The sequence below is a fragment of the Mercurialis annua genome, linkage group LG8 (genome assembly GCF_937616625.2).
Source record: "Mercurialis annua linkage group LG8, ddMerAnnu1.2, whole genome shotgun sequence".
In the NCBI taxonomy this organism is placed as follows: domain Eukaryota; kingdom Viridiplantae; phylum Streptophyta; class Magnoliopsida; order Malpighiales; family Euphorbiaceae; genus Mercurialis; species Mercurialis annua.
In genome coordinates, this window is record NC_065577.1 from 34,658,050 (window position 1) to 34,676,487 (window position 18,438).

The following is an 18,438-nucleotide window of genomic DNA, read 5'->3' on the forward strand; positions in this document are numbered from 1 at the left end:
GACCACGCCATTTCTCCCTGGCCACACAAGTCATAACACTAGCTTGATTACAAAGGCACTTCTAGACTTTTCACAGGGTATCATCATCAACCCCACCTACACTACGGTCCCTAGTACTCACCCCATTCTGCAGACCACTACACCAAAAATTAATGGGCCTCCAAAATACCCAAAACCGGTCTACTTACCTCAGCATTTTATTCATATCCTAAGCCCACACCTCAAAGCCAAATTTATTAATGGTGGCCCAGAAATCCTCCTTGCTGAGATTGAACAGATTGAAATTTGCTTGGATCTACTCTATCGTAACAACCCACACCATCCAAATGTATCATCAACTTTCAATGAAGCTTATCAGGCAGAGATCCTCACCCTCTTTCAAGAAGCATGTGTAGACGATTACAACCTGCATCCAATCTTGGGGTATGCCTTACGTAACAAATACCAGCCAGAAGCAGCATCCTCCACTTTCAAATCCCACAGCAGCTGGTCTCGCTTCATACGTAAAGAAACCTCTATCTTATATCAGACTGAAGCTACCACACTACATGTTGTAGAGTGGAAGAGGAAACTAGATTGGATTACCCAGCAGGATAGTGCACATTTAAAGAATTGCAAGACATTCCATAAAACTGAAGATGATCCACATATGCTGCTAGAATTCTTTCTCCCAATTACCAAGTTGCCGATCATTGAGGAAGAACTGGAGGAACCATTTGATCCAGACTCGTTTTTTAGGGATGAGGAGACCACCCCAGAAGGGTCTCCAGAGGATCTCCAGAAGATCCATGAAGCTGCTATTCTGGAATTGTCAGGGGTTGGGAAATCCCCTGACAATTCAACAACTACAGACCATGTGCAAAGAACACATACCAGACATGGTCATGTTAGTGGAAACAAAAAACAAGGTACAAAAAATCCTCGCACTAACAAAGTCTTTAAAATTCAAGTTTCATTTTGTGGTTGAACCTCAAGGAACATCAGGAGGCATGCTTATCTTGTGGAATATGGATATCCAGGTTCAAGTGCATCAGTATGACACTTTTTTTGTAGCAATGTCTCTGATAGATCAATATGATGTATGTTTTGATGTAGTTAGCTGCCATCTTAACACCAAACAATCTGTAAGAGATGGCCAGTTTCAGAGTCTAGCTAGTTTTAAATCTAGCCTTTGTCGGTCTTTTGTGTTTGTGGGGGATTTCAACGATGTTTTGGAGAAGTCTGATTAGCTAGGAGGACTACCTTTTGACCCACTGCAACATGTAATATTCCACAACTTCCTTTTTAATATGAATTTACATAGTTTAGACTACATCGGATGTGATTATACTTGGAGCAATAGACGAGCACACCCAAACCTAATCCAGGAAAGAATTGATCGCGTTCTAGCCAACTCAGAGTGGCTTCAGCAGCACACCCATGCTCAGGTCCAACACCTGGACGTAATTGGGTCAGATCATTGTGCTATCTTTCTGTCAACGGATACCACCATTTCTAGGCCAAAAAGCTCCTTCCACTATGACAAATAATGGATAAACCATCCAGAGATACGTACTATTATTGAACAAACATGGTCAGCCCCCTATCTCGGATCTCCAATGTTCTAAGTACACCAAAAATTGAAGGTTGTTCGCCATGCACTTGTTAACTGGAACACAACATACAAAAGCAACGCAAAAGCCAAGATAGGGAAAATCACATCCCAACTGCAGAAGGCCAAAGATCAACCTTCGAACTACATACACTGGCCCTTCATCAGACAATTGGAGCAGCAACTATTTGAAGTAAGGAAGCAGGAGGACGATTTCTGGAGACAAAAATCTCGTCAGACATGGTTACAACTAGGAGACCACAATACCAAGTACTTCCACGCCTCAACCATACAGCGACGCAGGCAGAATACCATCATTGGTCTATATGACTCAATGGGAAATTGGCAAACTAATCCACAACTCATTCAAAACATAATATTGGAACATTTCATGGAGCAGTTCACCGCTACACAACAAATGCCACAACCAGAGGTATTGGATCCCTTTCCCAATAGAATAACCTTTGATATGAATATTGCTTTGTGTAAACCAGTCACAAACCAGGAAGTCACTACTGCGGTTCACTCAATAAACCCAGCCAAAGCACCTGGCAGTGACGGTTTCACATCCCTCTTTTATCATCAATTCTGGCACCATATACAGGGGGATATTATCACAGATGTTAAACATTTCTTCCAAGGAGGTCGAATGCTCAAAAGCTTAAATCATACGATAATTGCTTTAATCCCAAAACACAAAAAACCAACTGTTGTCTCTGACTTTCGACCCATTAGCTTATGCTCCGTTTACTATAAAATCATATCAAAAGTTATTAGTTCCAGGTTGCAAACAATCATTCCTCACCTCATCTCTCACAACCAAAATGCCTTCACAAAGGGACGATCTATCTCGGACAATATCCTACTGGCTCATGAACTCATACATTATCTGAAGACAAAGACAACAGGCAACTCACATTTCATGGCTCTCAAACTCGATATTAGTAAGGCATATGATCGTCTAGAATGGCCTTATATCAAAAAGATTCTGCATGCGTGGGGCTTTCATCCAATTTTTGTTACGTGGATAATGAAATGCGTACAATCAGTGACTTACTCCATTCGCATCAATGGATCATCACACGGTTATTTTACACCATCACGAGGAATCCGTCAGGGTGATCCCCTATCACCACTACTCTATGTTCTCTGCTCTGAAGGATTAACACAAATAATCAACTCCGCTATCTCGGCCAAAACTATCCAAGGTATCAAAATTAACTATAGGTGCCCAATGATTACGCATTTACTGTTTGCAGATGATACAATCATCTTCTCTAAAGCAACCCTACATGATATCTTAAATATCCAAGCAATCCTAAACACCTATGGTCAACAAAGTGGACAGTTCATAAATTATGGCAAGTCGTCGGTCTTCTTTAGTGCCAACGTGGACAGCTATCAGCGTAGCCTATATGCCACAATGTTGGGAATCCCCCAAAATGCAGTCCAAGAAAAATACCTCGGTCTCCCATATCAGATCATGCGATCAAAAAACCAAACCTTCTCAGCTATCATCTCTACTATCACCTCTAAATTGAATGGATGGAAAGAAATTTTTTTATCTTCTGCAGGGAAGGAAATTTTGATCAAAGCAGTAGCATCAGCCATCCCAATTTATGCCATGATGTGCATTAGATTGCCTGTTTCCCTGTGTCAACGTATCCAGCAACTTGTGAGGCAGTTTTGGTGGGGGCAGAAACATTCGGAGAAAAAATTGAGCTGGATAGCTTGGGGAAAAATGAGCCAGAGAAAGTGGGAAGGAGGACTGGGTTTTAAAGACTTATCAAGCTTTAATCAAGCACTTCTGGCAAAGCAGTTTTGGCGAATCATGCACCACCCCAACTCATTGATATATCAAGTTTACCAAAGTAAGTATTTCCACACAACAACAATATTGGAAGGGCCTATCTGGACGACCTTCATGGGGTTGGAGAAGCTTACTTTGGGGCAGAGATTTATTAACCCAAGGCCTTTGTTGGAAAATTAATGATGGAAGCACGCTACAGTATTTCAAAGATCCATGGCTTCCAGGAACATTTCCCTTTATACCAAAGGCACGAACACCCCAACAGGCCCACACGGGATATATCTCTGACCTCATCAACCCACTTACAAGGAACTGGAATACAGACATGATCATGGAACGTTTTGCTCAGGAAGATGCGACAACAATTCTTGCACTACCACTCCCATATTGGCCACATCCAGATAAGATAATTTGGCAGCATTCCAAAGATGGCAACTACACGGTGAAATCAGGCTATCATATCGCTTACAATAATGGATTTAGAGAATATCAATGACTCATTCCTCACCTATCTAAACAAGATTGGAAATTTCTATGGAGCTTGAAGGTCCCTAATAAAATTAAAGTGTTTATTTGGAGATGTTTGCATGAGGGTCTCCCTACAGGAACAGCTTTACACCATAGGCTACTACTACCGCCAAACTGTAAGTTTTGTGATGACTACGAAAGCCTTACACATCTTCTCTTTTTATGCCCCTTTGCAAAACAGGTATGGTTTCAATGTCCTCTGAATTATCGATCAAACTGGGAATCATATACAAGCTTTACCACTCAATGGAAGCATACAATATCACAACTACAAAGCTTGGACCCAGGCTCACAAGCGATACCACTATTTTGCTTTACGTTATGGCACATTTGGAAGGCAAGGAATTGTCTCATCTTTAAAGACAACCAACCAACAATTGAGCACACAATTAGAAGTATCTTGCAGGACGCAGATGAATTTGAGCAGTCCTTGATACCAACCACAAGTGCCAATCCCCCAAGTGTGCCTCACAACCCCTACCAATATAATATCCAATACATTCCAGCCGAGTTTATAAAAATAAATTATGATGCGGTTGTGGACAGTCGAAAGAAACAGGGATTTGCGGGAATTGTGGCAAAGGATGAGCACTTGAATCAGAAAGGAAAGTTTTCAGCCACATTCCGCCATATATGGGATCCGAGAATTTTGGAAATGATGGCTCTTAGGGAGGCAATGAATTGGGCTATATCCTGAGGTTGGAAAAAAGCCATCTTTGAAGGTGATGCTCTACAAGTATCCACAATCATAAATACACGAAGGTGTACAATTGCAGCGATTCAGGGTATTTGTGCAGATATCTGGCATCTACAAAATTCCTCCAACTCGGCTCTATTCCAATCAGTACCAAGAACTGAAAACTAAGAAGCTCACAATTGGGTCCAACAGGTTAAACGTTATATCATTTAGTTAGTTCAGTGTTTGAATCTTTATTTTATTTGTAACCGCTTTTCTATCTAATATACCTCTGTTAAAAAAAAAACTAATCGACCGGCTTAATTTACTGAATTAATAAACTTTATAAGTGTAATCGATTAGTTTCATCCAATATCTTACTAACTAAAGCTAAGGCTGTTACAACTAATGTTACGAATTTATTATTTTTCATTTTATGAAATAATAAATATAGGTTACCAACTTAATTGAATAAGTAGTCACAATAAACGTTAATATCATTGATTTTGATGATCATTGTATACCCATGGTGATCATAAAATGGATTTTAACTTCTTGTCAATGTCATGCAAATGTGGCTCTAGTACTTGTTGAGAATAAACCCAACTTGTAATAGAGTGGACCTAAGTCCGAGTTATCGATCCCACAAGGAGTGAATTCAAGAGTGATTATCGATGAGAATGAACTTAGTTGCGATTCAATTCGTTTAGCACAATAGACAATTGGAATTTGAATTCAAGTATCAATTTAACAATAGCAATTAACTAAAATAAAACCTTCAATTAACAATTAAACAACAATTCTAGAAGACTAAAGCGTTTAAACAATTACGGATAACTCAATTAATAAAGGGGTTTGGAGGTCGAAACTATACTTAGGTCATGCAATCAATGGTTCGGGTCTAGGGCTTCAACAAGTGAACCGAGCGTTCCTAAAGCATAACTCCCGCTCTCTCGAGCCTCAAGGAGTTATAAAATCACAAACAAGCCAACTAACCAAGCCTAATCCACTCTCGTGGCACTAAACACGATTAACAAACCAATTGGCGATTAACAATCCACTCTAAGGTTTCCTAATTTCTAACCCACTCTCATGGTGTCATTAATTAGGATCCTAATTGATCTATCCAATTAATTAACCTTCTCTCAAAGTGTTAACCAACCTAGAATCATGTTTTAGGTAGCTAAACTAAAACAAGCATTAGGGAAATCAATTAGAACAACAACAATAAGCCCAAACCCTAACCCAAATCATACATTCCTAAACTTCATTTCAACCCCCAAACAAAGGGGTTTAGCCAACCATGGCTAAAACAACAAACATCAAGCAAATAGAATAATAAATCATTGAGAGATAGATCTAATTACCTTTGTAGAAACCCAAGCCAATAACATTCAATAAGATAATACTTCAATAATAAAATGATAATAAATCTTCAATAGAAAAAGCTTAAGTATTCAACAATGGAGGAAAATATGAAAATCTGGAAATTCTATTGAAGAAGGTAAGGACTACACTTGGGGATTTCTAAAATTAGGAGAAGATTCAAAAGTACAAAATAGAATAATGTCTAGCAAAATCTTCTATACCTAAAATAAAGATAAGGCCCCATATATATAGTACTTACAAAAGAAGGAAAAAGACAAACATTCAATTACACATGTGTTGGGCCCAAAATAGCAAATTAATAAAGCCTTAATGCATCTTGAATTAAGATTTCCCCATTCCAGCAAGCCCAAGTTCGAATAGAGCTCCTTGGGCTAAATGAGAAGCCCGATTCGAGCTGCCATTTTCTGCTCCAAATCTCGATCTTCAAACCTTCGTAACTCGGTGTAGAAATGTCCGATTAAGTCGATTCTTGAACCGTTGGAAAGCTCAGGACGTCTACTTTAACTTTCATGAAGATCACGAGTTCATTTGAGGCTTCGAGCTAGTCCAAATTGGTCAATTAGTGCCACGGGGTCAGCTTTTCAGATTTGCAAATGAGCTTCCGCATCGCTTTTGTCGTCTTTTCCAACTTTTGCACCAAAATGCTTCTGCAATGCTCCTAAGTACCTGAAATACTAAAACACGTAATAAGGCATACGAAATACCATAAAACCGTGATAAAACGTTAATAAAGCATGCGGAAACGACGCTAAAGATAGGAGTAAAAATACTCCTATCAGTACTATTTTCTTTTGGTTATATTGTTCATCACGGTAATTATTAAATATTATAGGATTTTTTACACAAATCCCTCAAAAGTGCTATGATGTTATATTTTTACCTCACAATTTTTATTTTGACAGTAATCTCCCAAAAGAATAGAAAACTTTCTACAAATCCCTCATAACCCAAAATAAACTAATTTTATATTAAAATAGGACACTTTTAACCTTTGATTGGATCTGTTATCTTCTCCAATACAGAATTGTCCCGGTCTTCACAACTGGTTCGGCATCAGCTCCGTGAAAGATCAGCGACAACCGGCAATAAGAAAGTGGTCCACTACTAAAATGTCTGGTTTTACCGACGGAATTTGGCGACGGATCCAAATTCCGTCGGTAATTGGTGAAATAGCGACGGAAGTTGCGACGGATAGACTCCGTCGCTATTTCACGACATTTTCGCGACGGATTCTCACAAATCCGTCGCTAAATTTGGCGCTAAATGGCGGGAAGGAATGGCGCCTAAAAATTTTCCAACTTTGGCGACGGATCTTGAGAATCCGTCGCTAACCACAATTAATGAAACGAAGCGTTTCATGTAAGGTCCGTTTAGCGACGGATTAACAAAATCCGTCGCTAAACGGACCCTAAATGAAACGCAGCGTTTCATTTAGGGTCCGTTTAGCGACGGATTTTGTTAGTCCGTCGCTAAACGGACCCTAAATGAAACAAAGCGTTTCTTCTTCTCCCATTTTCTCAGATTCCATTTCAAAACTCTCAAAATTCTTCCCCCGCCGTCCGCGCCGTTCTTCCCCCGCCGTCCGCGCCTTGCTTCCTCCGCCGTCCGCGCCGTTCTTCCCCCGCCGTCCGCGCCTTGCTTCCCCCGCCGTCCGCGCCGTTCGCCCTTCTTGTCAGTTTGGTTCTACCAAACCGACTGCAGCCACCGCCGGACACCCACTGCCGCCAACGCCGGACACCCACTGCTGCCACCGCCGGACACCCACTGAAGGTAAGTGGTTCATTTGTATTTGTTAAAATTACTTAATATATGTGATTAAATGATTTTATTTGATTTTAATTTGTTTTGATTAGGCTGCCTCCGACCGTTTTTGCCAGCCCTCGACCCGCTGCTGCTCCGGTCTGCATTTTCGGTCCGCTGCCCCGTCTAAAAAGGTATTTCCGCTAATTTATTGTTAAATTAGTTAATTTATTTTTATTTAGGTCTAATTAATTAGTTTAAGTGTAAATTAATTAGTTTAAGTTAAATTTCTTCAATTGTTTCATTTAAATATGGTTTACTTAATTAGGTAGTATAGTTTAAGTGTATATTTTTTGTAAATTTAGTTTTATTTTATAATCTAATATAATTTAATTAGGTAGTTTAATATAGTTTATGTAAATTTATTAGATTATATTTTTTTGTAAATTTACTTTTTTTTATAATCTAGTATAATTTAATTAGGTAGTTGAATTTTTTATTAGTTTGATTAGGTAGTATAGTTTAGGTGTGTACGTTAATTTTGTTTAATCGTATGGTTTAGCTTAATTTTCTATAATTTTATAGTTTATGTAATTGATTAAATAACTGATATTTTAGGGTAATTTAGTAAGTTAATTTTAATTATAATTAAATTATATTTGAGAGTTTCAATATATAATTTATGTGCATATTAAGTTAGTTTGCGTATATTAGTTTAATTGTGTGTTGAAATGTTTTTAAAGTGCATTGTTTGCTTGCAGGCTTTCCCTGAAAAATGGGTGATGCTCATTTTTAGGGGAAATGCTGCCGAATTTTTGTTAATATTATATGTAATAACAATTTGAATTTTAAATACTTATGTATTTTTATAAATAATTAATGTAATAGTAATTTGCTACTTGTTTTCCCCGCTTGCAGGTTCGTGTTCCGATACGGTTTCTTATTGGCATTGTCGGTGGTTTGCACCGCTCTCCCGGCCTTTTTTTCATCCCTTCTGTGCGGTTCTGCTCTACAACAAGTAAGTACTATTGTTTATTTATTTTTACTTTATTTAATTATAGTATACTGAATAATCTTTAAACAAACAAAAAAAGATTTTATTCACACCGAATAAAATCTCACCTAGCCGTAGAAAACCCGTCCCGTGTCCTCAAGAGATTGAACGACACGGGATTGTACGTGTGTACAGTTCGTAAAACTGGTATCTACGTAATTCGATCACGATAAAAAATATATGTGTAGATGCGGTAGAAAAATATTTGGTAGTATTTCCGTCGTATGTTCTTCGGGTGGCTATCTAGTATATGCTGTGTAACGCTAGTTCCTAACGGAATATGTATTTGGCGTTATTCAGCATATATTTGATAATGCACTTGGAGAACTGCGCCGGAAGGCTGCCAAATATTTTTCTCCGTATTTACGCATATATCGTGATCGTATTAAGTAGACCCAGTTTTGCGAATGGGATAGGGCCCTACCTTTTTAAGCGGTCAATTGCATTGACTTTGCTGTAACCGAGCAATAAACCCACCTAAATGTCCGTGCTACAGAAATGAATTCAGATCGCAGTTGGATGTATAGTGGGAGACTGGTCAGAGGATTGTTGACTGAAGGGTACATCAGTAACGTTAGGGAGTTTTTGAACTTTGCTGTGCAACACCCCGAGTGTATGAGCGGGGCTCAGATAAAATGCCCTTGCCCTAAACCCAAATGCCGGAACACTGCTTTTCGAACTGTTGACGAAGTGGAGTTTCATCTCTACACAGACGGGTTTGTGAGTAATTACCACGTCTGGACTCACCATGGTGAGGAAAATAGGAGGGTCGAGGTGCCTGTTAATGTTCTGCAAGCGGACAACATGTGGGAGCATAGAAATGAAGACGAGGGTTGCAGTTCATTCCAGAGAATGGTTACTGATGCGGGTGGTCCCGAAGTTTGGACAGAAGAGCCTCCGAATGCAGAAGCTCAGAAGTTTTATGATATGATGCGTGCGGCCGAAGAACCCATATGGCCTGGGAATGACAGACACTCCGCTTTGTCTGCAGCCGTAAAATTTTTAGAATTCAAGTGCCGATTTCAAGCGTCTGACGGTCTGATGAATGAAATGAGCGAGTTTGTACATCAGCTGTTGCCTAAAGACAACAAGTTAGCCAAAAATTCGTACAGCATTAAAAAGCTAGTCAGAGGGCTTGGGCTTCCAGTTGAGGTGATTGACTGCTGTAAAAATATGTGTATGATATACTGGGGTGACGATGCGGGTTTGACTTTGTGTAAAGTATGCGGGCATGACAGGTGGAAACCAGCTACTGCGGGTAATTCAAAAAGAAGAAAGACGAATGTGCCTTATAAAAAAATGCATTATTTTCCTTTAACTCCGAGGCTGCAGAGGTTGTACGCTTCTAGGGCAACAGCTAAACATATGAGGTGGCACGCCGAGCACGAGATGGAGAATGGTGTGATGAATCATCCGTCTGACTCGCCAGCTTGGAAACACTTTTCGGAGTTACATCAAGATTTTGCAGCAGAAGTTAGAAATATCAGATTGGGGTTGTGTACGGATGGGTTTCAACCATTTGGTGCATTTGGGCAACAATACTCGTCATGGCCGGTAATTGTGACTCCGTATAACTTGCCTCCTGGCATGGCCATGAAAGACGAGTTCATGTTTCTAACGGTTCTTGTTCCCGGACCCAATAGTCCAAAAGGCAGTTTGGATATTTTCCTACAGCCGCTAATAGCAGAACTGAACCATTTGTGGGAATTTGGGACGCGGACATATGACATTCATAGGCGGCAAAATTTTCAATTGAAAGCCGCTCTTATGTGGACGATCAATGATTTTCCGGCTTATTCAATGCTGTCTGGATGGAGCACATCGGGTAAACGGGCATGTCCTCACTGTATGGAAGAAACTGATGCAATTACCCTTCCGAAGAGTGGTAAACAATCGTGGTTTGATTGCCACAGAAAGTTCTTACCACCTGAACATTCGTACCGTAATAACACTACGGATTTTAAAAAGGGCTACAAAGAAAGAAAATCATTCAGGGGATACAGAACTGGAGAGGAAATTGAACAAGAGATTGATAGCCTTGGTTTTAAAAAGGCATACGAGGTTGGAGCTCAGGAGACGAATGCTCATAAATCAAAGCATCATGGGTGGCATAAAAAAAGCATATTTTGGGATTTGCCGTATTGGAAAACGAATATGATTCGTCATAATCTGGATGTCATGCATACTGAGAAAAATGTATTTGACAACATTTTCAATACAGTGCTTAATGTTCCTGGGAAGACCAAAGACCATGCTAAGTCCAGAGAAGAGTTGAATGATATTTGTAATCGTCCGGACTTGGCATTTAATCCATCAACCGGGAAATATCCGAAGGCAATATATGCTTTAGACAAAAACGCAAAACAAGCTCTACTGGAATGGGTTAAAGAGTTGAAGTTCCCGGATGGGCATGTGTCGAACTTGGGTAGGTGTGTTGATTTGAAAAAGCTGAAAATGAACGGTATGAAAAGCCACGACTGTCATGTTTTCATGCAGCGTCTCTTGCCAATTGCTTTTCGAGAATTTCTTCATCCGTCCGTGTGGGAACCTATTACAGAGTTGAGCATCTTCTTTAAAGACCTGACTTGCACAACGCTTAAAGAGGACGACCTAATTGAGATGGAGAAAGACATTGCGAAAATATTGTGCAAATTGGAACGTATCTTTCCGCCCAGCTTTTTTGATTCAATGGAACATCTTCCTATACACCTACCCTACGAAGCGAAGCTGGCAGGCCCTGTGCAATATCGGTGGATGTATCCGTTTGAAAGGTTAAGTATTTTTTAATTTTAAAATTCATTGAAAACTATCAAAAAAATTTGTTAACACCGTAATAATTTGATTGCACAGATATCTGAGAAAATTGAAACGGAAAGTGACCAACAAAGCTAAAGTGGAAGGTAGCATTGCCACTGGATATTTGTACGAAGAAATTGCCAAATTTGCGTCATTTTACTTTAATGACGGTGATCCGACGTTGCCTGACCGACTGCAACGAAACGAGACACGTGATGATGTCGTGGATGATGATGTAGATCGGCTATCAATCTTCAAACCGAATGGCCGACCTATAGGTGCTTCTAAAAAACGAAGTTTGGAGGAGGACGAATACACCGCCGCCCATAGTTACATTCTTTTGAACTGTCCTGAAATCGAGCATTACAAGGAGTAAGTCGTACTCTACTTTTAAATTTATTTGTCAAATACATGACTTTACTGTAATAACAAATATTGGGTTCTTTTTAAAGTTTGTATGTTGACGAGTTGTACGAAATCATTCCCGGAATTACCCAAGTACAAGTAGAAGTGAAGCTCGAGACTGAATTTGCCTCGTGGTTTGAACGATATGTAAGTATCCAAAATAATTTTTCACAAGTATCTCGTACTTATGTAAAAGGTCTGACAAGTATACATTTATGTGGTACAGGCGCAAACTAACTATATAAGTAATCCGTATATTTCGAGTTTGGCTAAGGGACCGCTTAGGCAAGCTAACCATTTTCAAGGATATTTTGTAAACGGGTTTAAATTTCAAACAAAGGCTTATGGGGAGAATCAATTAACCATGAATAGTGGAGTTTGCGTCAAAGGATCACTCTACGCTCCAACGGAAAGTGATTTTTACGGAATACTAACAGATGTTCTTGAGTTGGAGTACCCGGCTCTGCCAATTAAGAGGACTGTCTTGTTCAAGTGTAACTGGTTCGATCCGACTGATAGAGGTATGTCAGTGCATCCTCGATATAATATTGTGGACGTCAATCATAAACGGAAATACGGAAAATACGAACCATTTATTTTGGCTGGACAGTCCGGTCAAGTACATTACTGCACATATCCAAGTAAAAAGAAAGATAAGGTCAATTGGTGGACAGTATGTAAGATGAGGGCCAGATCAGAGATAGACATGCCCGATTCCATTACTCCAGCGTTTCAAGAGGACATTATAGAACAACCTCTAAACGTTATAACAGATGACGGTTCAAGAATTTTGGTTGATCCGGTTGGGGAAGTTGAAACAGATGTGTTTTTCGCTCCTCCAGAGGTGGAGGACGAAGAACAAGTGCCGTCAATATCAGACGAAGAAGATATACTTGAAGACGATGACGATGACGATTAGTAGGTAAATTTTGTATTAGGTAGTTATATCTTAGATGTTCATTCAAAAACTGATTTTGTTTTATGATTTATATGTATATGTAAATATGTTATGTGTTTAATATTGATTTATTTGCAGATATGCGAGGGAGGCGTGTTAGTGGGACGGGCCGGACTCGGCCCCCCACACTAGCGGTTGTTGAGGAGGAGGACGACCAGACAGCACCTCCAGAGGTGGCTGAGGCGCAAGAGGGTGTGCAGCCAGCTCCAGCACCTCGTAGACCTCGAGCTCGGCGCCAGCCTGTTGAGGGGGAAGTATTGGATGCCACTGGCAGAATCCGAGTCATCCCCAACGCACAGAGGTAAATAAAAAATTTATATTTCTTAGTAATAAATGTGTTATATATAATATTTTTCTAAGTCATGTTGATTTTTGACTTACAGGACCAGGTTGCTCGATACCAGCACGGTATCTAGAGAGTTGCGGGAAATCTTCCAGAGTCGGTGGTGGGCAGTAGGCACCGCTTGGAGGTTTTTGCCTGAGGAGGCTGTTTCTTTTTACTTCGAGGAGTTTAAGGTAATTTAATTTAATTTTTATATTTTTAATCTACATTTATTATTTTAATTAATTTGTTAAAATTAACACTTTTGCAGAAAAAATTCTTCTGGGAGGACGAATTTGAGGAACGAGTCATCCGAAGTACTTTCGAGAAGCATGCTGCGAACCGGTATTCTGACAGGTTGTCCACTTACAAGACTTCTCGTGAGAGAGACGTGTCTATTACAGACGACGTGTGGCAGGCTTGGGAGAGAGTTTGGGACTCTGATGAGACAAAGAAGAAATCAGCCCAGGCGCGGGCCAATCGGATGAGCGAGCCGGCCGGAGCTGGCACTGGACCAGTTCGACATACCGGAGGGTCGATGTCTGCTTTAAAGCATAAGGCGGTTTTGGTATTTATCTTTTATTTTAATTATTATAGTATTTTATGTTATATTTTGTTGTTAAATGAACTTATAAATAACTACATTTGTCTGGCAGGCTAGGGAGCTGGGGCGCGAGCCGACACATGCTGAGGTGCATAAGCGGATGCACACTCTGAAGGCTGACCCGACCCGATTCGTGGATGAGCGCGCGAGGATTGCGGCTGTAAGTATCTTTTTAAAATTATATTGATTGAAAGTAGTATTCAAATAATTTAAGTAGTTCAATAGTTTGAATATAATATCTCAATTGTTTGAAACACGTAATTTATTTTATTTGAATTAGGTATTTTTGTTGTTCCTTTGAATTAAGTGGTTTGGTTGTTGATATGTGCTAGTTTGTACAATTTGAAGTTTGCAGGATTTCCCTGAAAAATGGGTGATGTTCATTTTATAAACGAGATGCTGCCGAATTTTTATTAGAAATAACGTTTAAGTTGTTTGAAACATGTAATTCATATGAAACTAATTGGTTTAAATTATTATTGTAGGAGCGTTTTGAGCAGGAGATGTTGGCCGCTACACAGACAGCCGAGGGGAGTACAGCATCTACCCCAGTGGATCCGGACGAAGTTTATCTTGCTGTTGAGGGGGTGAGGAAGCGGCGTATCTACGGATTAGGCTCAGTTGGTTCTGAGTACGTAGCCTCGCAGCGGGGTACTTCTAGTAGACGACCCGGCAGCTCCTCTCAGACCATGTCGCCAGCCGACGATGCGAGGTTCCGCACTGATCTCATCGCTCAGTTTGCGGATACGATCCGTGATCAAGTCCAGATTGCGGTTGCAGCGGCGATGCAGCAGATGCAGCAGCGGGCCCCGGGAGATGTTTTACCCACTCCTCCACCACCGCCTCCACCACCGCCTCCACCGGCTACTGATGACGTTGTCCCAGATGACGACGTCACAGATTTGTAGTACTGTAGTGTAGGGACGTTTTTGATATACAATTTTCATGTATCGTACGTTATATATATATATAATATTTATGATATTTTCGGTGTTTTTATAATTTGCGTCAATTTATGCGTATTTAAACAGGGTATGCATTCATTTAAAAAGCCAAAAAATCAAAAAAATTATGCTTGATTTTTGTCAATTTCCCGACGGATTTGTCCGGTTTAGCGACGGATAAAGTCCGTCGCTAAACCCAATCATAAAATTAAAATACGGATTTGGCGACGAATAAATCCGTCGCCAAAACTGTCGCCATTTGGCGACGGACTTTGGCGACGGATTTATATCCGTCGCCAAATGGCGACGGATTCAAATCCGTCGCCAACTCCGTCTTGGAACGTCGCCAAACGCGTCGCCTGGCGACACGTTTGGCGACGGACCTTTGCCATTTGGCGACGGATTTTTCCGTCGCCAAATGGCGACGGATTGTTTTGTGGCGTCGCTAATGTATTTAGCGACGCCACATTTCCCGACGGATTGCGTCCGTCGGGAAATCCGTCGGGAAACCAATTCCCGACGGATAAGGGCTTTTTAGCGACGGAAAAATCCGATAAGGGCTTTTTAGCGACGGATAAGGGCTTTTTAGCGACGGATAAGGGCTTCAGGTAATTTGCAATTTCAGTTGCAAAAGTGGCCAAAGAAGCAATCCAAGTTAGGAAACCATGGATGACTGATTTGACGTAACCCAACTCCACCTGGCATGGCCTCCACCTTCATTTCATCTCCATCTCGGAGCCTCGCCGGAGAAGAGAACCATGAACTCGGAGTGTTCAATTTAGACAAACTCAGCTGGGTTCGTCTACAGATGAATCAATATTTGTTCGTCTATAACGAATCCAGCTCCGGCGAGAAGATGACGGGTCTGTTCGTGTTTCTCTACTCATATTCTTGTCACGCGATTCAAAACATGAAGCTATGATAATGTTGCTTCTGTAACAAAAAACAATTGTTTCCACAACTTTCATTTGAAGTAGCTTTTCTGTTGAATTAAATTCAAATTTATAGGTTTTTGGTGGTGGTAGGGGATGTTTGTTCTCTTGAATTAAACTTAATCTAATTACATAGTACAATCCTAATTGTGCTATTTGTGTTATTATGTTTTATGAATCTTCAATTTAGAGTTAGATTAATTTTCATTATGAATTGATGTGCAATCATATCAAGTTACACGTTTCTATTTATTTATGAAAAATATTGATTACATGATGTGTTTGTTATACAAAATTGATATGTTTGCTGAGAAATGTTAACTATGTTGAGTAGGTTAAGAAAGTGAATGGAGTGGAAATTGAAAATTTGAAGCATTTATGCTATACTGTAGAAAATTTGAGATTTAATTTGGACAATGAAAGAATAACTGCATTAAATTATAATCATGCAAAAATGGCGGCTTCCAAAAACGCCATAGGATACCTTCGACTAAGTCTTCTAACCTTACTGATGAGTAGCACAAATCAGAAAATGAAGCGATGGATTCTGTATGACACTCGAGAGTCGGTCCTGATGGAGCTGAATTAGACCTGAAAATGTGAACAATTAGAATGAGTTAATTTTAATTAATAATTATTTTAATAAAAGTTTACTTTAAATTAGTATTTTACATGATTATAATTTAATCCTTGAAAACAATATCTCAACATTTCATTTAAAAATAATTATCCAATCCTTATAAAAAACTATATCTTAAAATTCTCTCTATATAAAATATTAGATAAGATTACGATTGTAAAGAGCAGTAAAAGAAATTTTACAAAAAAATAAATAAATTAAGATAGTTCAGTTGATGTGGGTTCATATCAAGTTCATATTAGGTTGATTTTTCGTTTTATAAACTATTCAAATACATTTCATTTAAAAAAGATATTCAATTTGTATTATACTAAATCTCAAAATTCTTTTTATATAAAATGTCATTTAAGATTGTAAAGAGCAGCAAGACAAATTTGATTAAAAATTGAATTAAAGTAGTTCAGTTGATATAGGTTCACATCAGGTTGATTTTCGGTTTTATAGTATGTCAAATACATTTTACCTAAAAGAGATATTCAATTAGTATATTCAATAAATCTCAAGATTATCTCCATATAAGATGTCATTTAAGATTATAAAGAGCAGCAAAACAAATTTGATTAAAAATTGAATTAAAGAGTTCAGTTGATATAGGTTCACATCAAGTTCATTTTCGGTTTTATAGACTATCAGGTACATTTCACTTAAAAGAAGTATTCAATTGGTGTATATAAAATGTCATTTAAGATTGTAAAGAGCAGTAAGACAAATTTGATTAAAAATTGAATTAAAATAGTTCAGTTGATATAGGTTCACATCAAGTTCACATCAGGTTCATTTTTGGTTTTATAGACTATCAGATGCATTTCACTTAAAAAAGGTATTCAATTGGTGTATATAAAATGTCATTTAAAATTGTAAAAAGCAGCAAGACAAATTTGATTAAAAATTACATTAAAATAGTTCATTTGATATAGGTTCACATCAGGTTGATTTTCGGTTTTATAGTCTGTCAAATACATTTCACTTAAAAGAGATATTCAATAACTATGTTATACTAAATCTCAGAATTTTTTTCATATAAAATGTCACTTAAGATTTTAAAGAGCAGCATGACCAATTTGATTAAAAATTAAATTAAAGTAATTCAGTTGGTATAGGTTCACATCAAGTTTGCATCAGGTTGATTTTCGATAGATTATCAAATATATTTCAATTAAAAGAGTTATTCAATTATATAATTAAAATAAAGCAATCGTAAAACTCAGTTAGAATAAAAGCTAAAAAATAAAATTAAAAACCATTAAATTCATAAAACCATAAAAAAAGAATATCATAACAGAAAAAAAAGAATGTAATTGTACTCCATTTAAAAAATAAACTAATTTTATTAGATTCTAACACATGCTTATGTATGTGTATTGTGTAAAACGCTAATATAAACACATATTAACAAAATTATTGGTTTCTATGCTTCCCAGGTTCAAATGTTACCACTATTTGGAGGCCTGGAACATTTGAACCACTTATAGATGAACTGCAAATAATACCCATAATGATGGAGCCATTAAATGATGGATTGAAAATGCTGCAGTTCATGAGAAATTTGTCACTTTCTCTACCAAACTGATGCTGCATGTTCGTGATTCAAATAATTTCTCTACATATCTATCATATAAAACATGTTTTCATTCATTTCATATTTATAGAACAACACAAAGTCTAAATTTTCAAACTGTTCATATTTAAAAAATACCTCCTTCTTTTCATAAACATAAAAATCTGCATACTCTTCCAATACTAAAAACAAATTTGACTCTAAATTGTAGACTCTGACTTTGTCTAAATCTATAACTATAATTCAAAAACATTATAAAACAAATAGCACAATTAAAATTATACTGTCATCAATTTTCAATTAGGTTCAGTTTAAACAACAACCACCACCAAAAATGGCTAACAAACCACCACCACAAACCACCTGAAATCTAATCCAATCTGAACTCCGTTTCTTTCCTCTTCTTACTCCTTAAACACTAATCAAAATATCGCTAACTCCCATCACCACCACTACAATCTCATCACCGGAATCCTCTTCATAACTTCAAA

General features: G+C 38.3%; 1 protein-coding gene across 1 annotated transcript; it reads left to right on the plus strand.

The window, feature by feature from the left end:
• The first annotated feature begins 7,851 nt into the window (after nt 1–7,851).
• Nucleotides 7,852–14,837, plus strand: LOC126659652 (uncharacterized). The gene is made up of 7 exons (XM_050352967.2): nt 7,852–7,928; nt 8,653–8,752; nt 13,026–13,248; nt 13,331–13,463; nt 13,541–13,837; nt 13,926–14,033; nt 14,359–14,837. Exons 3-7 carry the CDS (start codon nt 13,028–13,030, stop codon nt 14,779–14,781), a joined length of 1,182 nt encoding a protein of 393 aa, XP_050208924.1. The 5' UTR covers nt 7,852–7,928; nt 8,653–8,752; nt 13,026–13,027; the 3' UTR covers nt 14,782–14,837.
• The last annotated feature ends 3,601 nt before the right edge of the window (nt 14,838–18,438 follow it).

Coding starts and splice junctions, on each gene's coding strand:
- LOC126659652 (XM_050352967.2), top strand. CDS start 13,028: ATGCGAGGGAGGCGTGTTAGTGGGACGGGCCGGACTCGGCCCCCCACA. Junction 13,249..13,330: donor GTCATCCCCAACGCACAGAG/GTAAATAAAAAA, acceptor TTTGACTTACAG/GACCAGGTTGCTCGATACCA. Junction 13,838..13,925: donor TAAAGCATAAGGCGGTTTTG/GTATTTATCTTT, acceptor TTTGTCTGGCAG/GCTAGGGAGCTGGGGCGCGA.